The sequence below is a fragment of the Seriola aureovittata genome, chromosome 13 (genome assembly GCF_021018895.1).
Source record: "Seriola aureovittata isolate HTS-2021-v1 ecotype China chromosome 13, ASM2101889v1, whole genome shotgun sequence".
Taxonomy (NCBI): Eukaryota; Metazoa; Chordata; class Actinopteri; order Carangiformes; family Carangidae; genus Seriola; species Seriola aureovittata.
The window spans coordinates 6,424,130-6,448,413 of NC_079376.1; the positions used below are offsets into that span (position 1 = coordinate 6,424,130).

The window sequence follows — 24,284 nt, forward strand, 5'->3', positions numbered from 1 at the left end:
TAAAAACAATTTGTAATCACATGGAGCCATGGAGCGAGATCAGGTGGTGGGTAGAGTAAATACTTTATGAACACAACATAAGATAAGATTAAAAAAACCATTAGACTTACTTGTCTAGAAAATATGTAAACTATATTGTCTTTAGCTCTTGTTTTTATCCGTAGAAATATTCAAACAAGTTGTTTTTAGCTAACGTTGCATTCTTGAACATTACTCAGTAAACAGCATGGTACCACAGCCTCACCCGGATGACAGCAGTGCTGGCATGTAAAGGTGAGTCCGTGTAGTTTCTCCTGTCCATACCCTTTTCACCACACTCCCTTCTCATACGTGTGACATTATCTTGACCAGGTTTATCTTCTGTTCATATTTTGCCATATTCAGTTGAGTTAAGCAGCTGTTGTCAGAGTTTTGAGGGTCAGGGAGTGAGGTCAGTAGCTGCAGTTACACATTTGAATCAGCAGAGAAATACCATCATTAGTTATTTATAACTAATATAGCCTTAGTTACCACAGCAGTGTCTTCAAGTGAAGTAAAAGTCACTTTAATATTCTTGCTTTAATCTTTTCTGTAGTACAGAGGATTGGGTTTGTAGGGATCTTACTGTAATTTGTGCTGTCTCCTTTGGGTTTGATCTGAGCCTATAAGTCAATTTGATCAATTGACAGAAGATTAATCAACTATTTTAATAACTGATGACTCATCTGAGATGTTTATTAGGCACTAATACCAATCATTCTCTGTTCTCCAGCTTCTCCAATGTGAGGATTTGCTGCTTTTCCCTGCTTTATACTATTGGAAACTGAATATCTCTGGGTTATATTCTGCTGATCACTATCCCCCACAGCAGAAGGTCACATCTTTAAATAGCTTTTTTTGTCCAACTATCAATCCAAAACCTGAATATATTTAGTTTACTAACTTATTTATTGTCTGTCGTGATTTATAAATAGATTAACTAAAAGATTTTTAATATGAGCAAAGCCAAAAAACTAAAACTGCATAATCTGAGGGGAAAAGGTTCAAAAACAAATTTAGAAACCTCTCTCTCTTCTGAAACTTAAAATTTATAATCAAATTTGATTAATCTCTTTCCTCCAAAACCCACAGATGTTGGTTGCTGCTGTTTATCTTTTTGGTACTGTTTACATGTTGGCAGCAGAATGCAGAGAAGCAGGACACTTCCCCTTTAAACTTCCCATTTCAAATCGGCACTCAGTATTTTTGGATCAGGATAATAAGGGGAAAGTTGACACAGAGGCTGTTTGACCTTGGTTTGTCTACACTGAGTCCCATTTCACAGAGTGGAGGTTGTGTCATGCAACAATGCCTTTCTGCTGCAAACAGGTTAGGTTAGGTGACGGCACAGGCGCCTTACATTATACCTCCTGTCTGTTTATCTGGGAAGGAAGAAATCTGTCAGAAAACCATCTCAGGGGAATCCAGAGTATGAAGGTTTGTTTCTTTACCAGTCAACTAAAGCTGCAATGATTAGTTGATTAATCGACGAGTGGATCAACAGAAGATGAATCAGCAGCAATTTTGATAATCAGTTCATTGTTTTCCTAAAGAAAATTTGACAAAAACGAAAAGTTCCAGCTTCTCAAATGTAAATATTTTCTGTTTTTTAATCCCTTCTATGATTGTAGACTGAATATCTTTTGTTGGTTGGTTGTGGGTTGATGTCAACTTGGACTCTGGGAGGTTTTGTTGACATTTTATGGAAAAGGATTAGGCCTGCAACTAACAATTATTTTCATTATCAATTAATTGTTTTGTCAGAAAACTGAAATATGTGAAATATAATATTTTTTTATTTTATCAGTTCAAAACCCAAAGATATTCAGTTAACTGTCATATACAACAAAGAAAAGCATCAAATCCTCATGAGAAGCTGGAACCAGTAAATATTTGTCATTTTTGGTTATTTAAAAAAAACTAAAGTGATTATTCAATTATAGAAATAGTTGCCAATTAAATTTCTGACAATTGACTAATCGATTAATCCACTAATTGTTGCAGTTCTGAAAAGGATGAATTAATTAATTGAGAAAATAGCTGGTAGATGAGTCAACAATGACAGTAATGGTTAGTTGCATCCCTACAGTCATGCAGAGGGATTTGTCTGTGAGAGAGAGGTGTGTGAACTTTCTTTCTCTCACACTCAGATATATTTAATCAGTGTTTTCTCTTTCTTCAAGGCTGCTGGACTCTCCTGACTGATGGGTGTGGGCAAAGAAGTTTCCCATCCGTCTGACAGTGCGACTGCAGGAGGAAGAAACCCTCTCCAGCTGCAGCCAGGAGACAATCACAATGGACCCGTCCGACCAGAAGCACTTTGCGGTTGTAGACTATGTGATATTTGCTGTCTTGCTCGCTGCCTCTATGGGCATCGGCCTGTACCATGCTCTGTCCGGTGGGCGTCAGCGCACAACACAGGAGTTCTTGATGGCAGACAGAAGCATGCGCTGTCTCCCTGTGTCCCTGTCACTCATCGCCTCATTCCAGTCCGCCGTGGCGATCATAGGCGTGCCGGCAGAGATCTACACCCATGGTACTCAGTACTGGTTCATCGGCTGTGCCTACATCCTGGGCCTCTTCATTCCAGCTCATGTTTTCATTCCAGTGTTTTACAGACTGCAGGTCTCCAGTGCTTATCAGGTACGGGAAGGTTTTGTTTTTTCAGTTGTTCTGGATTTAAATTGGTTCATGACCTACGGATTTCATGTTGTTTTGATTCACAGTATCTTGAACTGCGCTTCAGCAAAGCAGTGCGTATCTGTGGAACTTTGACCTTCATTTGTCAGATGGTGAGTGCAACACTTGCTGCACCAGTCCAACTTTTTCTCTCCCAATAACTATTTCACAACCTCAGCTCAGGGTCTCTGTGGAGACCGAGCACTGATCTGAAACCGGTGCTTCTTTTTCAAATTTAACATCAGCACACCTCGCTGCATGGAGGTAATTTGGATCATTTTTATGGAAGGTAACGTGAGGCGAGGGATTGCCATGGTGCTAAAGGTTGGCAGCCAGCTGTGACTAAAATTTAACTGATAGTGAAAACACTGAATTTTGGCATTGAGAAAGAAACTGCTTTCAATCAGTCATGTCTGGCCTAGACCCACTCACATTAAAGGAATAGTTGGAAATCAATATCACTCATTGTCTGTTCACTAAATATGAAGCTACAACCAGCAGCCGGTAAGTTTAGCTACATTTAAAGATTGAAACTGCCCAACAGGGAAGTAGTGTGCTACTTCTTGGACAGGAGCAGCTACCTTTGGACAGAGCCAGGCTAGCTGTTTTCCCCGGTCTTCAGCCTTTATGCTAAGCTAAGCTAACCAGCTTCATATTTAATGAACAGATACAGTATGTGGGCGGCTCTCTGCAAGACAGCAAATGAGCAGATTTTTCAAAATATCAAACTATTTATATCATTATTGTCCTGATACCAATCCAGTGGATGGGTTTGTTGTTACTTACCTTTGTGAAGTCTCTGATTTGTCTTTTATTTACTCGGCTACAGGTTATCTATATGGGGATTTGTGTGTATACTCCCGCCTTTGCACTTAACGCAGGTATGAAGAATTCATATATTTTTCTCTGACTTGGAAAACTTGAAGGATGAGATTTGTGGTTCAGTCTGTTTCTGTGTTTTCTTTCAGTTACTGGATTCGAATTATGGGGAACGGTGCTGGCCACTGGCCTAGTGTGCACGTTGTACACAACAATGGTGAGTTATTAAAAGACATTTTCATGCAACTTAATATGAAGTTCTGACATTTGAATATTCGTGACTCGCTATCTGTGGCTGTCAGCAACACTGCTCGTTCAGGAGTTGTTCACTCTGATTCATTCACTCTTCTTCGGATTTCCAACGCTCTTCCTGAATCTCTTCCAAAAAAAAAAACACTCCAAGTCCCAAAGAATTACACTTTGTCAGAAGATGGCTTATTAATCACTTGTAGAAAAGTCTATATTTTAGCGAAATAATGCATTAATATAAAGGGTAAATGCAAAGGATATATTTTTACACATCATTCGGTGGAGCATGAGACTCTTGATCTCAGGCTCGTGGGTTTGTGCCCCACGTTGGGCGCAAACGTTTAACTAATTTCCCCCTGGGGATCAATAAAGTATTCTGATTCTGATTCTGATTTGTTGGCATGTATCAGATTCTTACCCAGGTGTCTGGTCTGTTCCTGACAGGGTGGTTTGAAGGCTGTCATCTGGACAGACGTCTTTCAGACTGTGGTGATGTTTGCAGGGCAGCTGGCTGTCATCGTGGTGGGCGTGCAGAAGACTGGGGGAGTGTCTGAAGTTTGGAGGAAAGTCTTGGAGGGAAACCGCATCTCTGGTCTCGAGTAAGTCCGTACTGTAGTTTGTGGGAGAACGACCGGCATCAAGAATCGTCGGGGGGAAAATGTGATTTGATGAGAACAGTGAGAGCGAACCACAACATTACAGCTGCAGTACAGTTAAGGCTGGCTGATAGTTAACTCTGGGTTCATCACTACAATATTAATATTGGATTATTGATTATAGCTCAGCTTTAATAATGAAAAGTAACAATACAAAGTTTAGTGAACAAATAAAAACATTTGGTCCAAACAATATTTCACACAATACAAACCTGTCGGCTCATAAATGAAAACTTCAGGAATCATGTGGTTGGAGGTTTTCAGCCCAAACATTCACTTATTTCACTGATTTGCACATTTACCAGAAAGGAGGGACTAATTAGTGAAATCATCACCGTACTCTGTGTTTTGACTAAAATCCTGCAGCTTCCTTGGTTCGGGTTCATTATGTCTTTCTACGTACCTGTGCATACACTTCCTTTTATGACATCCTGAATTGCAGTGACTGTAATTCTGTTCGATTAAAGGTCTGTTCTGAAGTGTTCAGTCTTGTCTCTGTGCTGTATTTTCTCTCGTGTTCAGCCTAAATCCAGATCCTACAGAGAGACACACTTTCTGGACTCTGGGGGTCGGCGGGATCTTCCTCATGCTGTCCCTGTATGGAGTGAACCAGGCTCAGGTGCAAAGATATCTCAGCTCGCGCACAGAGAGGGATGCTGTCAGGTACACAGGCTGTTGATTTATACTGTTGATTTGTCGTTTTGATATCATTGCAATGAGCGTCGACTAAAAAATGCTTCTGTTAGAACAGTAAACAGCTACAACGGGAACATTATGTAAAGTATCCAGCTATTTGTAAGACATGCATTGTTCCTCTGTAGGTGCTATCAGGAGTCACTCTGCCATATATATTTGCATCGTAAATAAGTATTTGTTCAAAATTTACCTGTACTCAGTTGTTTGCACAGTCAGACAATGTTGGTCAGTGTTGGTCCGTCACTTTGGTCCAGACTGACATATCTGAACAACTACTGAATTCATGGTTCCCAAAGGATGAATTGTACTGACTTTGGTGATCCCCTGACTTTTCCTCTAGCGTCACCAGTAGGTTCACATTTTTGGTTCAGATTTAAATATCTTACAGATATTCAAGGTCAGAGATGAATTCCAATAACTTCCCCTCTAGCGCCGCCATCAGGTCAAAACCTTAATTTATCCAATACTTTTAATGAGCCTGTAAAACGATGTAAAATGTTAGCATGCTATACACTTAACTAAGATGGTGCACCTGGTGAATATTACTTGCTAAACATCAGCATCAGCATTGTAGTTTTGAGCATGTTAGCATTCTGACATTAGCTCAAATCACCCATGCGCCTAAGTACAGCCTCACTGAGCTGCTAGTGGGATTGTAGAGTCAGTATTGTTCATATATCATTTTCAGTTTTATTCAAATCTAAAATATGAATGTGTTTAGCCAAAAAAAAAATTACAAATTGCAAATTGATGAGTTAACACTTTTCCTATGTTCCTACATCTCTGCAGGTCTTGCTACATGGTGTTTCCCTCCCTGCAGCTGGCTCTGGCTCTCAGCTGTGTGATGGGGCTGGTCATGTTTGCCCGCTACTGCGGAGAGGATCACTCTGACAAGCGGGGAAACTCCTCGATGGATGCGGTGAGTTTCAGTTTTCAGTGTTATTTACCATTTTGAGCATCGTTATCCACTGAGCCATTTGCTTCATGCTCTGGGAAACTGGAATGTATTTTGTTTTTATCCCCTTCCTGCTCCCTCGATCTCAAGAGATAAGTATGAAAGTAAGGTTTGTGCAGATATATATATATATATATATATATATATATATATAAAAAGCCTCCAGGACATGCAGACCTAACAGCAAATCTACAGCACCGCGAGTATTTGCATATTTCCTTTAAATTCCTCCAGGCACAATAGGCTCATTATGCAAGTGTGGTATGCTGTTAGCGGTTGTCAGATTTGTATTTCATTTGGGGTGACTAATGCACCTTTGCAAACCAAACTGAAGGTTCCCGGGAAATGTATTTTCGACAGATGGTGATATACTTTGTGATGGATATGCTGCAGGATCTTCCAGGACTGCCTGGACTGTTTGTGGCTTGTTTATTCAGTGCAGCTCTCAGGTATGGAACGCTCCCCTGTCTCAGTCTATTTTTTATTTAATTTTTTTCCCCTAATTCAACTGAACATGAACCCTGTCAGTCAAACCACAACCACGGCGTCCACAAGTGAGGCTTGCACATGCGGTGTATCTCACCGTCAGTCAACTTATCGATAGCGCTGACTCTTCTTTGTACAATGATCTATTTACTGGTCAAAACACCTTAGGGAACTCTTCACATTTCAGGTGTTGACCCTTGACCCCGATGAAGTCATAGAGGTCAGTGATATGGTTTGACCCTAAATAAAAGGTTTGTTATTCAGAATTCTATTAAAACACATTTTGTCACTGAATATTTTGAGACTCACTTTTAAAAACAATTTTTACGTGTGTATAACTTTATTAGACACACCTAGCAGAAACCAATGCAGCCTAAAACAACAGCACCACAGACTACAGCCTCCACAATGATCATACAGTGGATTCAACACTTTAACAGTTTCAAAAAAAACCAAACTTCATAACTTTCATGAACTGCCAACTCAGTGTATAATCATAAATCTTCAACTCTCAAATACTGTGTTGATTTAGTAGTTAGTTGAAAAGGTGAATAATTATTTTAATTCATTGATTGTTACTTAATGTATTGTGCAGCACCATCTCCTCCGCCTTCAACTCTTTGGCCACTGTGACAATGGAGGACCTCATCAAACCGCATTTTCCCGCCATGACAGAGGCCAGAGCGACCCTGCTGTCCAAAGCTTTAGGTGAGCTCTCTGAAGCTTTAGGTTTGGGGAAAGCAGCATTACACAGAGCTGCGTGATAAACGACGTGTTTGTTCAAATGTTTTGTGTCTTGTGTCTCCTCAATAAGCTATGTCCTACGGGCTGCTGTGTCTGGCCATGGCCTACCTCACTCACCTAATGGGTGATTCGGTTCTGCAGGTAAGCTCACAGGTTGTGTGATCAAATAATAACCAACATAAATCTGCACTGATTATAATATTATGTTTGAACTACAGGTGGCTTTGAAAATCTTCGGGATGGTTGGTGGTCCTGTCCTCGGCCTGTTTTCCCTCGGCATGTTCTTCCCCTGGGCCAACTCCACTGTAAGTTGGACGACATCATGAGATCTGTCAGGACAATGAAAAGTATAATCCTATATTACTGAGATGCTTACTTTGGTCAAAATGATAATGATATAAATTATTACCTTCTCAATAATTTAATCATAAAATGGAATCAAAACACCTAATAACAATTCCATATAACAAACCATGGCCAATACTTCTTACAGCAGTGTGTCAATGTCTACTTGAGATCCCTCACCACAAGTTATGGGCTGGGTTCATACATGGATCCAAATGTACAAAAGGCCGTCTCTTTGCTGCTTCTGCAAAATTGTTCATTGAAATCATGTAATACAGCGATGACTGTAACTTGCCTTGCAGTCCTGTATCTGCGTTCGAGCTGCTGCCTGTGCCAGAGTCGTGTGGGTAGAAATAACAAGTAGGAGTGGCAGCTAGCAGCCCTCACAAAAATGTGTAGTGAGGGTCAGTTCATTTAAATGTTTCCATCCACCTGTTTTTATGCACATTGGAGTTATTGGGGTAAATTTCTGGAAAAAAAGTTAAATTAAGTAAACATTGCAGTTTTTTTTAGAGCAGAATTGGTGGAAAAAATTGATGTGTGGACAAATGCAAAATGCCACAAGGGTCGATGGCAACAAACTTACTGAACATGTCACGAAGTACATGAATGAATATAATTTAAACATCCATTGAAGAGATGAAAACATCCGATCTGTGTGGCCCAAACAGGAGACTGTAGTGTTCCTCAAATGAACATAAACAAACATAAATGCCATATTTCCATCACGTTCCATGTCATTTTTGTCCATTTGAGGTTCGGCTGGTGCTTTTTTAATTACATCATCTGGCTGTGCTCTCTTCTTCTCCAGTGGTTTCATAACATCTGGCTAGAACCACCGGTTGTTTTAGTTTACATTTTCGTCTGTTGTTTCCAGGGCGCAGTGGCAGGTCTGGGTGCCGGTCTGGCTGTGTCTTTCTGGGTTGGCATCGGCAGCATCCTCACTCGTAGCAACACCGGCACGAGACCGCCTGTACCTGACTGCAGGGTCATGCTGCTGTCAGACAACACAACTGCTGCCATTCACACTGCACTCAGCAATGTCACTATGAGGTATAAATCACACAGAACCGTCTGTTTCGTTTTTACTGTGTTATTCATTTCACGAGTTAATCATGTCTCCTTGTTCTTTAGCCGACCGTCTGGACTGAAGAGGTTTTATTCATTGTCTTACATGTGGTACAGTGCATTTAACTGCTTCACAGTCATTTTAATCGGCCTGATCATCAGCTTTCTCACAGGTAGGCAAGTTCTTACATGTACACATGCAGACACATGTAGTACACATGAAGAACCTTTCTTTACAATCAGATTTAGTCCAACTGTAAAATGTTTAAATGTATATGTTTTCTATTTAGGCCCTATGAAAGAGGAGGATGTGACACCAGGCACAGTCTACCCCTTGTTGGGCAAACTGCTTCATTTTCTGCCTGAACGCCTCAAAAAGAAGCTCTGTTGTGTGACTCCTCTGGGACAGACAGTAAGTGACATGATGGACACTTCAATATTTCCTACCATAAACTTATCTGCAGTGGTCTGCATGAAAAGACCACCACAGAAAGATTATATCACGCTTGTGTTGAAGTCCCGGTTATGAATAGTTGATGCAATTAGTTATTTAATATGTCTGTCTTTGTTTTGTTTTTTTTAAATTATTGTTACAGCTCTCATCTCAGCCTCCACAACACAAAGAAAGGAATGGGTCGGCCTTCCAACAAGAGGACGGACCGTCACAGGAAGAGACAGAGAGCTTTCTTCCTGATGCTCACACACCTTTTGTGGAGCGTGAAACAGCTGTGTGACATCGCAGTCTCTTATGTCAGGATGGAAAACGGTTAAAACGCCTTTAGACAAAACACTTGGACAAAGAATATACTTGTCTACTGTTGACTTTGCTTTGTGATGAAGGCTGTAATTCAAGTTCGCCCTGTTAAATGCTGCAGCGAGGTCAAAGCTAAACACTGGAGGTTCTTTTTTTAAATCTGGTAGCATCTTCATGTCTTCTAGAAAACACAAGTACAGCTGAGCCTGTAAGTTTTACAGATAGTCACATGTTTGATTTATATACAGTTTCTGTCAACTTCAGGTACATGATCACTGATTCACATTCAGTCTGGTCCTTGCATGTAAGAAATACTGCACTACACTGCTATCTGTGTCCACTGAGCAACTGAAAAGGTTTCATACCGATATTTATCTCTGTATATACTTGACTATTGTTTAGTGCTGCTGCAGCTGTATGAATGGTCCTGTGTCATACCGATGTGAGAGGACAGTGCATCACTTTTTAAGGTCGTATGACTGAATTTTGGCTGTAATGCAGCTGAAACAGAAAAAAAACCCTTTTCTAAAAAGGATTAAAGATTTTGTAGTTAACTCTTTTCAATGTTTGGTCCTCTTGTTTTTCTACAATTGGAAAATAAACAGAATTGTCATAGTTTGATTTAAAAAGTTAAAACTACTAATAGGATCTTTAGTTAAGATTTTTATTTATTTTGTAAAACTACAGTTTCCAAGATCAAGAATGAACAACGATCTTTCTTGCACAACAAATTAATATTAATTAATGTTTTGTAAATGTCACATGTAAATACAGCACCTTATTAAGATATATGTGCATAAAAAGACATTTATTTGCATTTGCTTATTTAGTATTTGCTATAAGAGCTAAATGATGAAATGATGATGACTGGGTCAGCTGGTTTTACTTCAACTCAATATTACATTTGTGACTGTTCTGGTTACATCAGTAGTTTTAGAGCAAAGTTACTCAAAGTAACTTCCATGAACCTGAAATAAGTATCTCATTCATGTTTGATAAAGTTTGATAAGTTTCCTACAGTGTGCATAAATTTGGACTTCTATCTGCTGCATATTAACTAAACAGATCTGTTCCTCAGAGTTTTGCACTCCAGGTTTATTAATAGTCTGGCTTCACAAAGCTCCTCTGTACTCTGCTCGCATCAGAGTCCTAAACTCAGGGGTTGTATGATCATTCAAGTTTATAATCACAACATAAAAGTCTGTAATTACAGACCATATAAATGTCTTTGTGCACTGTTGTTTTGCCTTTGCATGTGTTTCTGTAGGTGTCAGTACTTTGTGTGACCCGACGTTTACACACACCATTAAGAAAGAACTATACACTACCAGTCTAGATACTCGCATCTAAAATACACCATTAACTGTAGTTATAACTTCATACTGACTTCTCTATGGTGAGGCAAGTTATAAGTTGAGTCCTGAAAAATAAATGTTTATTATTACTCTAATGAAAAATGTTTTCAAAGGCAACCCACATGAAATCCCCTTATTTAAATAATCAAATATTCTTGAATATGCTTCTGTTGTTTAGTCCAGCAGGAAATTTGCATCAGTGTAGTGTAGATATGTTGAGTTTTTCTCTCAGGAAGCTTGACCATCATCCTACAGGACTTACTCATGTACTGTAGCTGCAACATACAGCAAACATCCAGGACCTAAACTTTCATCCTTATTTCTGCAGAGGTGCTTTCCTTCATGTTTGAGCTTATCAAAAGAAATGTTAGCTGGAATTAGCAGCTCTGGGAGGTTGCACTTCGACATAACGAGGCTATATCAATTTCTTTGCAGTCTATCCAGTAGTTGTTGAGACATATCACCCAAACCCGAAAAATGGCAACCTCATGGTGGCGCTAGAGGAAAAGTCGTTTAGGCTTCGTCCTCTGGGAACCATGAATCTGTAAAATGGTTTGTGCCTATCTTTCTAATGCTTGTTGAGCTATTTCACGTGATAAGTGATAAAACATTTACCTGCTGCTTTTGCTGGAGGAAAAGTCAGACTATCACCAGTCATTAGGGTTCATCCTCCAGGAACCATGAATCTTTGTACGAAATTTCATGTTAATCCATCAAATAGTTGTTTAGATATTTCAGTCTGGCTCCAGAGTGTTGCTAAAAATAATAAGCAGAAATTAATTTTAGTATTAAATGTTCATACAAAGGGTATAAAAGCAACATTCGTCCTTCTTTGTACTCTTCAGCTTAAATTCCAACATATATTTACAATCATTTATTCGAGACCACATGAAAAGAGGAACTTGAACGTTGTCCTGTACGTCTGTCTGTTTCTGATTAAGCAGTAAGCAGCTGAATTACATTACTTGTCTTAAGTGATAGAAATCGAGTCCAGCTGTCGTCACAAGTCACTGATATGAAAATTAAAGTCAAATTGCAATTCTCTTCTCACTCTGTCTCCTGTAAACATCATGAAATTTGACCTTTCTGAAGGTCAGGGCTGAAAGTGTGTTACGCCAAAGCTGCCATAACAAATCTCAGATACACTGGATAATAGTCATCCAGTGCAGTTTAGTCCTTTCACTGAATGTACCAACCAAATACAGCCGAGGCTTTGGTTCTGCACAGTTTCATACGTGTATTTTCAAAATGGAAACATGGATTTAGACCTTGTTGCGCACTTTGTTTTTATAGCCTAAGCCACTCCTAAACAGTTTTCTAACACAAACAGCATGTATTCTCCATTTTTGAAAGTCAAATTAGTCATACATAAGAGCCATTTAAATTTTGCATGTGTGCAGTAACTCAACCAGCTACTGATTGTCATATAACTACTCTAGTGTCCCGGAAACTGACTTTGACCTGGTGGTTTTTTTCCTTTTAAGCAGCTGCAGCAACAGCTCCATCAGTGTGCTGCTCACATTAGTGGACACGCAGACGAGTCCTACCATCGTGAGACGCTGCTGTGATGATTCACTGATACAAATCGAGCAAAACAGGTTAGCTGCTCTTTCTATGTTTTTCTATATTATCTTTCATCAATGTATATCTAGTGTTTTCCTACAAAATATGTGTATTATGAAATGTCATGCTATCCCTTAGAATGAAAAACGCAGCATCGGAAAGTAGTTCGTAACAACTGATGTTCCAGCTGTTTTAAAGAGTAGCAAGTTTCACTGTCACAACAAACCTTTTTGTAACGTTTGGTAATGTACTCATGAACTACTCTGAATGCCATATTCCTTTTTGTGTTTTTCGATTTTTCATCTCAGGAATTCAGTGCAGTCATATGATAACCGTAATCTAACAGGCCACTTAATCTGATATGATCAGGATAGCTGTCAATAGAAGTAAATCATTTTAATTTCAATTCTTGAAACTGAAAAATACAGTAACTATCTGCATTTGTGTACCACAATTTATTCAAGGTGCACATACAATTTGTGCCAACATGCTCACAATATATACAAAAAGTATATAAACATTGGATGGTTTATAAAACACTACAATGTTTTTGTAAGCAGATATAAGTGTTTATTTATTATGTGGGCACCCATAAGTGGAGGCTGCTGTATAAACAGATATTATGTGACAGATGTAAATACACAGTAAAATAATTGTCAATACTCAGTGAAAAAAAAGTTGCAACTGCTGACAAATACTGTATATCAACACTTATATCCTCATATCCGCCTAAAGCTACACTATCATTAGGACCAGGGGTGCTGCTCTCTGTGGTTGTTTTAAGGTTGAGTTTTTCCCTTCGAGGGTGAGTCCTCTTCTCGTTATGTTTTGTTTGTTGAGTTAAGCGGCGCCCATTTTGCCCCGTTCCCCTCCTTTAGTTAGCTACCCTCTGACCTTGTTTGGCTTTTGTTTACTATTAACCCTCTTAGTCCTACTGTATGTATTTTCTTTGAAGCAATTTCGGCCACCTTTACCTTTACCTTACTATCAACCCTCTTGACTGCATAATAAATTTGCTTAACCAACTACACCTGGGTTTGTGTTGCTTCCCTTTTTCAGCTAGCTGGGTCATGATATTTTCCAATTCAAATGACCTTATGTTATTTATTATTTGCAGAACCAGGATGTGGCCCTTTATATTTTTGTGTATAATGGGACTAAACATCCATCAGGTTAGTCGGTAACATAGGACTACACCTTACAGATTAAAATTTAAAGCATTAAATCTAATGATTTTCTCTTCACTTTTACAGGCTACTGGAAAAGGTAAAATGATTTGACTGATATGACTGTCTACATGAGCATATTGTTTTTAGTGTAACAGTGAGCTGAGAGCACATATAGTGTCTTTTGATGTCTGTCTGTTTGACATGTTTCAGACAACTCAACACAAATGCATTATGCCAAACTGACAATAGAGAAAACGTCAATCGACAATATAACTCAGATACTGAAATCTTTCATGGCTAACGAAAACCTGCAAGTTGTTGACCCTCAAATGACAACAAGTAAACAATTTTTCTAATATTTCAAATACTGTATGATTATTATATGATCTGAATGATCCCAGTAAGTAAAACAAGTAAAACTATTGTGCTCTTTTTCTAACCAGCCTGTCGGAATGTCTCGGCCGACAAAGAGTGCACATGCGAGAAAGGCCACAGATGGAGTGATAAAGTTTGTCAATCTGATAAGAAATGTTGTGGCAACGACAAATGTACCTTCTCCCAAAACTCAGCTCACATGTGTGTTTCAAACACCACAGGTATTTTTAGTAATTTTGTTTGTGAGTGCACCAAGCATATAAGTGTCCCAAAAACTGACATCTTTTTTCTTCCCAGTTACTATGACAGGATCTGTCACTATGAACGGAACGTTTTATCAAGATTGTCTGGCAGAAGAAACCACTGACACGTTTAAGAATTGTACTAGCAACTTGTTAGAAGAGGTAAAAACAAGTATTCATGAATAAACATCTCATTACTTAATTTTACTTGATTTTCATTTTCCAGCAATATACTGATTTGTGAAAAGTTATTAAGTGAATGAGTTGGTGACTTTCAGATGAAAAAAGTGTACAGCACTTTGAAGGGATTTGATGTCTTAAAAATGATCAAATACAGGTATTTGATTTTCTTACAAATAAAATAATTGCTATTATATTTACTGGGGTCTGTTTTCAATATGTGACTGAAATCAACCTTTTTTTTCCCTCACTTAAGCATCGGAAGCATCATCGTAGATTTTGAAATGACCATTGTTTTGGGCATCGAGCCACAAGATCTGATTACGAAATCACAAAGCCTGGCCGGTTTTCTGTCAGCCTCCCTAAATCTGGAAACGACAGGTAATTATATTTTACAGAGAGTGAGATGCACCTGTTAGAATTTATTTTAAACCTGGTTAAATCTAGTCTTAAACACATAATTCTCTTTAATAATTTTTTTAATCTAATTTTAGTCTTCCTCAGTACAATGTTGACAATGTTGATCGGGGCACCACCAGCAGGCCAGATTTTTTAATTATCCACTGAAATATTTTAGCATATTCTACATGGATTGGTACAAAATTTGGTAAAATCATTCAAGTTTCTCACAGGATGAATCATAATATCTTTGGTGAAGTCCTGATTTTTATTCTTGTGCCACCATCAGATCAAAACTTGAATTGCTCCAATACTTTTACAATAAGTTGTATGTGCTTTAGTGCAAATATTTGTGCAGAAAAATAAATTACACCAGAAGTGCACTTTCCTCATATTCCCAAACAAAGAGGGATAGTGATGTATGGTATATATTATTATATATAGAAATATACAGCAGTGAAGTACACTTTAACAAAATAAAGTAAGTAAATTAATTATTGAACTGATAAAAAAAATTGATCAATATTTGTAATTAGCATGTTTATTATTAATTTTTTGATTGTGTCAAAAGGTTCAATAAACACCTCATGTCTAAAGATTTTGAAGGGTTAGGGTTAGAGTTGAATTTCTACAAAGACAAGAAGTCCTTAAAGTGCTATGGATGAAATCATATTTCACTGATGAAGATTGATGAAGGTTTGAGATTTCGGCATCTGAAGCTTAAGCTGCTGTTCTAATACAACATAGAAGGAAATAACATTTCTTTTGTGGTTCCCACAGCCTTGGAAAATAACATCTAAAAGCTTCAACAGAAATTATGTTGGTCACTCTCATGGTCACTCCTGGTAATTCATAGACCTATAAAACAACACGTTACCATTGAGTTTCTATAATGACTTCTTTCTATGCTTTGGGGAGCACAAATTTAAGTGAATTTATAGACTTTGGCTCACAGACGGACACGCATCATACCTTCTGGATGTTGCTCATTTATGTTTTTTATACTGATTCATCTCTTATTTCTCACAGGTGTTGTCCATTTAGAGATGCCAGAGAACCCTGTGGAGTACAACTCCAAGCACCAGCTCACATGCAAATCAGCGTCATTGCTGAACAACCAGCCAGTGTGGCAGCTGAAAAACCATGAAAAAATCAATGTCATAAATAATGGCACAGAATCAGAGGTGAAATCAGAGGCACGCCAAACCAGCCTCACTCTCAAAAACATAACAGACATCTGGGCAGGTACGCTTGTTTCAGCGACTGTATACTTACCAACCTAAGAAAATGTGCAACAGACAAAACTCAGGTTACCATTACGTTAAAAAAATATCTTTAACAGCCATATACTATTACCCTTTTAAGGATGTGATATGATAACTATAATTGTATGGCATGACTCAGGTTAAAACATGAGTCTAACTCATAAACACATTGACTTTAATCCCTTTTTATGTTTTTCCTTAGGAGAGTACAGATGTACCTATCATCAAAGTTCAAGATCGTGCACCGTGGCTCACCGTGCCACTGCTGTACTGAGTGTTTCCCTCCTGCCAAACATTGTCATCACCACGGTTCCAGAATTTCCATTCTGTGTAAAAAAGGATTATGTGCAAGTAAAAGCCACATGTGAGATAACGAAAAGCGATGAACCTTACGATGTGACATGGGAAAAGAATAACGATGCTAGCATAACTTCAAAAGGACGTCGCAGTAAGTATATTTTCTTGTGTTCATATCCGTTGCCCATTCGTGTAATAAATCCTTGAGCAAACCTGTTATTGAAAATACATGACATGCATATGTGGTCATTGCAGATTCTTCTGAAGGAACTTTTGTTTATGAAGCTGAGACATTTGTTGCCTGCAAGGCATCCAACCAGATTCCACAAGTAACGTGCAAATTTCGGAACAGGCGCAATCAAACGAGAGATGCTTCGGTTAAAATCCATATCATAAGCGGTATGTTTTCACATTAGTTCAAACATTGTCAGAAGAGAATGGCTTTGTCCAACATCACTCAATAATACAGATATTGTTTAGAAATATTGATTATGTTACAGTTTTTGCAATTTTATTTGGGTGTCCAACTTCTCAGTGTGAATTTTATGTTCTATAAATTGCTCTCAAATAATCCCACAATGGAATTAAAATGAAATATAACATAACTTTTAGCTAAAAATCCCACAGTGGTTGTCTTTAATAAGTTCATGATTCATAAGTAACTGAAATCTCACTTTACTTTCGTGTTGGCTTCACTTTTCATTACAACACCTTTTAAAGGGAGTGTTACTTTCTCCTGCTACAATATATCTTTACACAGAAAACAGTTCTTTGCTGCTATAGTGTTTAAAATCTCATTTACTGAACCTTTAAAACAGCTATATATAATGTATATGTTTCAAAACTATAGACTATACTCATCGAGCACTTTATTGGGAAAACCATACAAATGGGTGGTTCCTCCTTTTGCCGTCTAAACAGTCTCAGTTCTTCATGGCATGGTGTCCACAAGATGTTGGAACCATTTCTTTGAGATAATTTCTGCAGATACGATGTCAGAACATGTTTTTAAAGGTCATGAATGAACCTATCCCCATGAAGCGGGGAACCACTGATGTAGGGCATATTGTTCTAGCGGCGAGTGTAGTGGTTTCCAACACAGCAAAAATTTGTGTGATATATTAAATATTTTACGCCTCAGTGATCTTCACATACTTCATTACAGAGTAACTTCTTCCTATCCTAGAGTTAACTTTGCACAAATTGTTTTCGCTTACAGTAAGAAATGATTAATCAAGCCCGTACTTTTCTTCTTCAAAACAGATCATGATAAATTCTGTGAAGCTCAAGGTGATTGGAAAGTTACCAAAGCTGGATTTACAGCAGTGTTACAATGCAAGGATGCAGTTGGACAAAGACGAAGGGAATGCAATAAAAAGTAAGGCTGCAACTAATCATTATTTCTATTAGTAAATAATTGGACAATTATTTTTCAAATTGATCCATTAGACTTTTGGTATATTGTCCAATAATAATAAAACCAATGCCTAACACAAATGCTTGTTTTGTCTAAAATTTAAACTGAGCTGAAACGAATGAAGTTTGGGCATTTCTTCTTCTTTTTTTGTTTTTGAAAATTCAATTTCTGTTGATTAATTAACTGTTTCAGCGCTACATGGAGAGAGGAAGAATCAGAGTGTGTGAACCCGGAAGTGAATAGTGTGTTCCAAAGTGCAACTGTAAGTCTAATTTTCATAAATGAAGTTGAAATTAAGTTAAAAACATGATATTACAGAAACATATTACAGGTCAGAGATTATATTTTTTACAGACAGAATGATCAAGTTTTTATTTGATTAAATCCTTGGTGGTTGCTGAGAATGAATCATCACCCATAAACCATCATTGTTGTTACAGATTGTTAACATTGGACTCGGCTCAGTAGAAGAAAATGCTGCAATAGTATTTTCCCGCCTCGACAACATCACTAATAGAACAAACACTATCAACACTTTCGCCAATATGAAAACATCAGTTGATGTACTCATGACCTTGAGTGAAAAGCTAACCAACATAGACAATAAATCAACGGTTGATGTAAGTATTACAGAATCTTTGATTATCTTTATTGAATGTTATTATTGGGGTTAAACTGAAAAGGGAATTACCAGTACTTACATTTTTCATTTAAAGCTAACCCTTAAGATTTTCATGATACTATTTATGGTAGATATTTGTTCTGCAATCGCCATTCAGTCTATCTACATTTAACAATGTCAGCTATATAGTAGTGTTCATTGTTAATGGTGGAGTTTACCATTCCCATGCTGGGTTCAAATTGCCTTCATGTGCACAAGGGATTCACAGGAAACTAGGCATGTTCTGTGCATCAGCATAAAATGATCTTTTATCTGTAAACAGCCTCACTGTTTACTCTTCACTTGCTTTGCACACTGACAGACCTGCTTTAAGGTATTTATAATGCGAATCAAATATTTCCTGTTACTGCTGTTTCACATTAAAAGTGCTAATATGGTGAATAACATGGCGGCTTTTATCATAGGCCACAGGAAATGCAATGTATTTGCTGCCACTAACCACAGGTGTTAAGAATCACAAGCTTCCAATAATGGTTGTTTTGTGTAAATTCAGTATAAATACTGTCAGATAGTATATATAGTATATTTCCCATGTACCTTTGGAACTCATCTTATTCTTTTCTTTTTAATACAAGGAGAAAGGCTTTTTCTAACTATTAGCAGACATGTACTTAAATCAACTGCGATTAAAACAAGCTTCTTTCTTTTCAGGACCTTCTGGACTCATCCAGCAATTTGCTGGACAAGTCTCTTGAAAACTCTTGGACAGGAAAAAACAACAAAGGCAATTCTTCAGTGGCAGAGACGTATCTGAGTTCTGTTGAACAATTAATTGAGATTACAGATATAACAGGCAGCAGCAAAAAAACAAATATAGAGGTAGACAAGTGCAAGAAGGAACAGGGATTGAAATGTAGAAACACTGTGTTCAACGTAACAGTCGATCTTGGTGGTTCAGCCAATGGCAGTGTAAAAACAGCTGGATTCCAACAACTGCAGAATTATTTGCCCCACAAAGATGAGAAGACTGAGATCAACAGCATTGTTGTGTCAGCAACTGTTGAAAACATAATACAGAATGAAGTTACGGTTGAAATTAACTTCACATTGATCAGGCAGAGGCGTCGCCATGTTAGGATGCAGTGTGTCTCGTGGGACAACACCAACAGACAGTGGTCAGATGAGGGATGCGAATGGCAGGGTTCTGATAAGGAGGGAGTCTGCATTTGCAAACATTTGTCCTCATTTGCTATTTTAATGTCTAAGGAGCCGTTGGAGATTCCTGGGATTAATGAGATAACCTTGGTCGGGCTGTCTGTATCTGTCATGTCTCTAATTATTAGTCTTGCGATACAAGTGATCGTCTGGAATGGTGTAGTTAAATCAAACGCTTTATATTTACGCCACATTGCCCACGTAAACATTTCTCTATGTTTGCTAGTTGGAGATTGCTGTTTTTTAGCATCTTATAAACCGGAAGCTCTTTCAGAAATTTGGTGTAAGACTGTTGTGGTGTTGAAGCATTTCTGTTACTTGTCCATGTTCTTTTGGATGTTGTGTCTGAGCTGCACGCTTCTTCATCAAACAGTTTTCATGTTTCACAAGGTGAGCAAGAAAAACTACCTGAAGTTCTCGTTAATCCTGGGCTATGCATGCCCTTTTCTTATTGTTACTATCACATTTCTTACCAACAACGGTGCTAAAGGCAAATACTTCTCCACTGAGACCTGTTGGCTGGTTTATATCGGACTTTTAAATGGGTCCATCCATACATTTCTCATTCCAATTGGTATAATTATTTTCATCAATGTGTTCGCCATGCTGGTGGTAATCATGAAGCTTTTGGATCAATCTCCGAACAGAGCAATATGTAATGATAAAGAAAAAACAGCCGCCAAAACTGTCATGAGGACAGTTATTCTTCTGACTCCAATCTTCGGTGTCACTTGGATTTTTGGATTTGGTGTAATGCTGCTTGATCTCTCATCTGGATACATAGCGCTTGCAGTCAATTATGCCTTCACCCTAATGAACGCATTCCAGGTACGGTCAATATAATCTTCAATTAATTATTTGAATCAGTAAAGGTATTTCTTGCTCAGTAACCTCTGTCATTTCATTCGCAGGGGCTTTTCATTTTGTTGACCACATGCCTGGGGGACAAACTGGTAATACAGTTTTAAAATGCCAACCTAAAGTATTATGTCGATACATGCATTTGGATTAATTATGTTGTTTGATACTCTATTACTTTGTAGAAGTCCAGTAGAAAATATTTAGAATATTTAAAGCAGGCTTTTTTCTAGACTCACCTTTTTACAATTACATCAAAATTCAGAAATTGAGTGATTCACTGAATTTTGTAATTGAAAGTCTATTGTATCTCTGACTAGGACTTGAAAAAAACTGATTCATGATATTTATTTAAATGAGCCAATAACATTTCTTAAAATCTGAGATCGCCTTTTCTTAGTAAAGATGTACATCTGTGCTAAATATTATGTGTAGGAAGTGGTTCCTCGCTGTTAATGGTTCAGTTATGATGTAAAAAAAAAAAAAGAAATCAAGCTATTACAAAATTAAAGAAAAAGGTTATTTTAAGTTAAAAAGTACTGTGAAATGAGTAATTATAGTTGATATGCAGAGCTGCTGCAGTTTGGGACACAGGACGGGTAGCTGGGGACAGGCGGGAATAGACTGATAAAAGACAGTGTGTTTTATTCAGTGTATCCCTGCCTGGCGGCTAAGCTAACACTAGCTAACAGCTGTCTGCAGATATCAGGCTGATGTCTTGTCAACATAAACGGTGCTGAGAGGGAGCAGACTTTCAGTTTCTGCCAAGTCTGTGCTTATAAAATGATCGTTATAGAGGATGTCTGTACTTAATTGAAGCTTCTGCAACTGACTGTCCATATGTAACTGTGGGGTGCATAATACATGACAACAAAACATGCATAATAATGACAATCTTGTAAGTGGAGCAGGTTTTTAAATTCTTGCTCAACTGTTTTGTACATGTAGGCATTACAAAAATATAGATACTTTATATTGGTTTTGCATTTGCCAAGGAAAACAAATCCTTGCACCAGCACCAAGCTTGTTGTTTCACCCTATTTTTCTAGTCTTTATGCTAAGCTAAGCTAATCAGCTAACCAGCTTAGCTTAGCTGCTAGCTTCAGCTTCATATTTAATGAACACATATGCGAGTCGTATCGATCTTCTCATCTAACTCTTGGTGAGAAGGCAAATAAGTGTATTTCCCAAATCACTGAACTATTCCTTTAAAAGTTTATTTACAGGGTGAAAAATGCTAAACATTTCCTCCTAGTTTAGATTGAAGACATTTTGGGGGAATTGTGGTCAGTTTTAAAACATCTCCAAATGTTTGGGAAAGAATATTATTTTTTTCCGTCACTATCAGGCATTTACATCAAAATCTGGATGTGTATCCATATTACAACATATCATCACAAGTTTGATTTTCTTCTACTTTTTTCAAAAATGTTTACTGTGTAATAAGAAATGTTATCAACAACTAATAGTACAACATCATTAAAAATGTTTTAATCCAATTTTGACAGATCCGTGACACACTGCTGAGTCATTTCAAGAAAACTGTAAGTGCACTACGACTAGTTTTACTCATATGTAAAACACCACAGTGACTGTTTATTCATTTTATTCATCCTTCCCCTTTGCTTGGCAGGTGAGAGCATCCATCAGTGACACCTCCACAAAGTTAGACTCCATACGGAAGAAGTGAAAATTGTCTGTGTTGTATGTGTACTCAAATCACAACAAACTACATTGTGCACATAAAACCACAAATAATAGCATACTAAGCTACATTTACTCTTTGATGTGACTATACTATACTATTTTAGTTTTGTTGTTTATTTTGGTTTATTGCCTGTGATACAAGTTTAAATCCACTGTATGATACTGTAATGTTTGTTAATTTCCAAGCTGCATCTTTTGTTGCTTTATAATACCCAGATATTAATATCAGATGTGATTTAAGCAATACTGTATATTACTTAATTTTTTATTGCACTGGAAATCCACAGCAAAACTCTACCTGAGAGGCTACATGGATGTAACTCTTGTTTACACTAGTATAATGTTGTGTAAGGTGAGTTAAGCCTACACCTGAATGTTGCTTTGAGAGGTCCTGTTTTCTTCCTTTTCTTTGCCCTGTTCTGCCCACTCCTCATCTGTGTCCTCCATTAAAATCCCTTTTTGGGTTGCCATCTTGCGTAAGGACTGGCACTCAATCTCTGCTCTGCAACATACAAAAAACATTTTACTCACTTAACTGATGTTTAAAGTTATTACTACATACATTTACTGGTCTCTGTGTTTGAAAGAAACCCTTTGTAATTAAAAGAAAAGTTCAATAAAAGTTTGACATAAGTGTGAAAATCAAGGAAGTGTGATTCACAGAATAAAATAACAAAATCTAGGCATCATTTCATACTTCTTAAGGAATTGAACGCAGTCCTGGTGTCCATATATTTCGGCTATCCGCGCTGGTTTGTCTCCACAGCAGTCCTCCTTGTCTACAGGAGCATGGAGGGAGTGGAGCAGCCGCAGCACGGCCAGCTGACCAGACTCTGCAGCAAAGTGGGCAGGAGTCCATCCGTGCTCCGTCCTCAGACACGGCCTAGCTCCATGCTCAATCAGGATCCTGACCGTTTCTGTATGTCCTGTGGAAAAGGCATCACAGTGTGATCTGACACATGCATTTAATAACCTTGTGATATTTATAATCTAGTCTGTTAAGAACACATTCTTATTCACTGTGATAGAAAATACAACTAAAACAAGATAGAAGGAATAAGAATATCCCTGGGGAGGAAGCAACAATAATGAAACAAAAAGGGCAGTATGCGTTCGGCATGATTAGTTACCCAAACGTAAACAAAGTGGTATTCAAGTTGAAACAATTAATCTATTAAAAAATTTAAAGGCAACATTTTTGATAACTGTTTTTGTCATTTATCAAGCAAAAACAGCTGTTCTTTTTCATTGCAAATGCAATATCTTTGGATTTTGTCTTGTTGGTAGACAAAACTAAAATATAGCCTGTCTGTTGTACAAAATTTGGTCACAATTAAATTAACATTCTTTTGTTTTTGATGGTGCTGACAAAACCTAAAAATGAAAACCCAGGAAGTCACTACAAATATTAAAACTGGGAAGTTGTCTCAAAAGTCTGATAGCTGATAGCCAAAACCATGTTAATCACTTTTTAATTATTTATTCTAAAATTTAAAACCTGTTTTACCCACGTCTGAAGAATAACTGACATCACTAAAGACATAATTTGATGGAGCTAACCACAATAAATGTCAGACAAAATCCCTAAAGGAGGAAGATATGTGAAACTGACCAAGGTGTTTTGAAGATCCTTTGACGGCTGTAAACAGCAGTAGCCTATTTGAAGGGTGACAGGTGTAACTTGAAACTAACGGTGTGCAGGTGTGTGGTAAATTTCTATTGATCCACAACTACCTTTAGCCGCTGCCCAGTGAAGAGGTGTCTTGTAGCTCCAGTCGATGTCTCTCTGGTTGGGATTGCATTTATTTTGTCTCAGAATCTCCTCAACTTGGTCAAAATCGCCTGCTGCTGCAGCTTGGTGCAACTCGGTCATTTCGTTAGAAAGGTTGCCTAGCAACAGTTGACCAACGCAACATGGCACCAAGTCCTTCCCAGAACCTGGAAACGGTAATGCTGCCACCTGCTGTAGCTCGAGATAAAAACCTGGGTTTGTCTGTTGTAAGTACAAGAAACACTTAGAATGAACTTAACGAGCAAATAGGCTTAGAAAAAAAAAAAAACGTATTTCATACGGTGGAGAGAGAATGAGGTTAGGTTTTAAAAGGTTTGCGAGAATTAAAGGTAGGTAACCATTAGCATAGACCGAGTGTA

General features: G+C 37.8%; 3 protein-coding genes across 5 annotated transcripts; 2 read left to right on the top strand and 1 right to left on the bottom strand.

Moving 5' to 3' along the window:
• slc5a6b (solute carrier family 5 member 6) lies at nucleotides 1-10,028 on the top strand. 2 transcript variants are annotated; one of them, XM_056393637.1, is made up of 17 exons: nucleotides 1-46; nucleotides 219-273; nucleotides 2,202-2,661; nucleotides 2,745-2,810; nucleotides 3,527-3,578; nucleotides 3,666-3,733; nucleotides 4,210-4,364; nucleotides 4,944-5,084; nucleotides 5,907-6,036; nucleotides 6,433-6,521; nucleotides 7,154-7,266; nucleotides 7,373-7,443; nucleotides 7,521-7,607; nucleotides 8,525-8,700; nucleotides 8,782-8,888; nucleotides 9,006-9,127; nucleotides 9,312-10,028. In XM_056393637.1, exons 3-17 carry the CDS (start codon nucleotides 2,314-2,316, stop codon nucleotides 9,447-9,449), a joined length of 1,863 nt encoding a protein of 620 aa, XP_056249612.1. In that variant the 5' UTR covers nucleotides 1-46; nucleotides 219-273; nucleotides 2,202-2,313; the 3' UTR covers nucleotides 9,450-10,028. The 2 variants fall into 2 exon arrangements, with proteins under 2 accessions (XP_056249612.1, XP_056249613.1); XM_056393638.1 differs by lacking the exons at nucleotides 1-46; nucleotides 219-273 and adding an exon at nucleotides 1,305-1,455.
• Nucleotides 7,566-24,135, bottom strand: LOC130180214 (ankyrin repeat domain-containing protein 66). 2 transcript variants are annotated; one of them, XM_056393642.1, is made up of 4 exons: nucleotides 23,868-24,074; nucleotides 22,831-23,059; nucleotides 22,503-22,635; nucleotides 7,566-7,631 (listed from the first exon to the last, which is right to left on the bottom strand). In XM_056393642.1, the coding sequence occupies exons 1-4, from the start codon at nucleotides 24,004-24,006 to the stop codon at nucleotides 7,623-7,625; spliced, it is 510 nt and encodes a 169-aa protein (XP_056249617.1). In that variant the 5' UTR covers nucleotides 24,007-24,074; the 3' UTR covers nucleotides 7,566-7,622. The 2 variants fall into 2 exon arrangements, with proteins under 2 accessions (XP_056249617.1, XP_056249618.1); XM_056393643.1 differs by lacking the exon at nucleotides 7,566-7,631 and adding an exon at nucleotides 19,286-19,410 and having other exon boundaries at nucleotides 23,868-24,135.
• adgrf3a (adhesion G protein-coupled receptor F3a) lies at nucleotides 11,311-22,490 on the top strand. Its single transcript, XM_056393636.1, has 17 exons — nucleotides 11,311-12,422; nucleotides 13,505-13,559; nucleotides 13,641-13,895; nucleotides 14,000-14,152; nucleotides 14,229-14,335; nucleotides 14,452-14,510; nucleotides 14,610-14,734; nucleotides 15,782-15,997; nucleotides 16,220-16,465; nucleotides 16,570-16,713; nucleotides 17,578-17,692; nucleotides 17,924-17,993; nucleotides 18,172-18,351; nucleotides 19,065-20,396; nucleotides 20,480-20,521; nucleotides 21,935-21,970; nucleotides 22,060-22,490. The coding sequence occupies exons 3-17, from the start codon at nucleotides 13,781-13,783 to the stop codon at nucleotides 22,114-22,116; spliced, it is 2,997 nt and encodes a 998-aa protein (XP_056249611.1). The 5' UTR covers nucleotides 11,311-12,422; nucleotides 13,505-13,559; nucleotides 13,641-13,780; the 3' UTR covers nucleotides 22,117-22,490.
• Nucleotides 24,136-24,284: the final 149 nt, after the last annotated feature.

Excerpts from the sequence above, each read along its gene's own strand:
- adgrf3a (XM_056393636.1), top strand. The coding sequence starts at position 13,781 with ATGCATTATGCCAAACTGACAATAGAGAAAACGTCAATCGACAATATA. Across the intron at positions 14,153-14,228 it reads GTGTGTTTCAAACACCACAG|TTACTATGACAGGATCTGTC; the intron begins GTATTTTTAGTA and ends TTTTCTTCCCAG. Across the intron at positions 17,693-17,923 it reads CGAAGGGAATGCAATAAAAA|CGCTACATGGAGAGAGGAAG; the intron begins GTAAGGCTGCAA and ends TAACTGTTTCAG.
- slc5a6b (XM_056393637.1), top strand. The coding sequence starts at position 2,314 with ATGGACCCGTCCGACCAGAAGCACTTTGCGGTTGTAGACTATGTGATA. Across the intron at positions 7,267-7,372 it reads CCTGCTGTCCAAAGCTTTAG|CTATGTCCTACGGGCTGCTG; the intron begins GTGAGCTCTCTG and ends CTCCTCAATAAG. Across the intron at positions 7,608-8,524 it reads TCCCCTGGGCCAACTCCACT|GGCGCAGTGGCAGGTCTGGG; the intron begins GTAAGTTGGACG and ends TGTTGTTTCCAG.
- LOC130180214 (XM_056393643.1), bottom strand. The coding sequence starts at position 24,006 with ATGACCGAGTTGCACCAAGCTGCAGCAGCAGGCGATTTTGACCAAGTT. Across the intron at positions 23,060-23,867 it reads TCACTGGGCAGCGGCTAAAG|GACATACAGAAACGGTCAGG; the intron begins GTAGTTGTGGAT and ends CCTTTTCCACAG. Across the intron at positions 19,411-22,502 it reads CCTCTCAAAGCAACATTCAG|TTGCTGACACAACAATGCTG; the intron begins GTGTAGGCTTAA and ends TGTTTTCAACAG.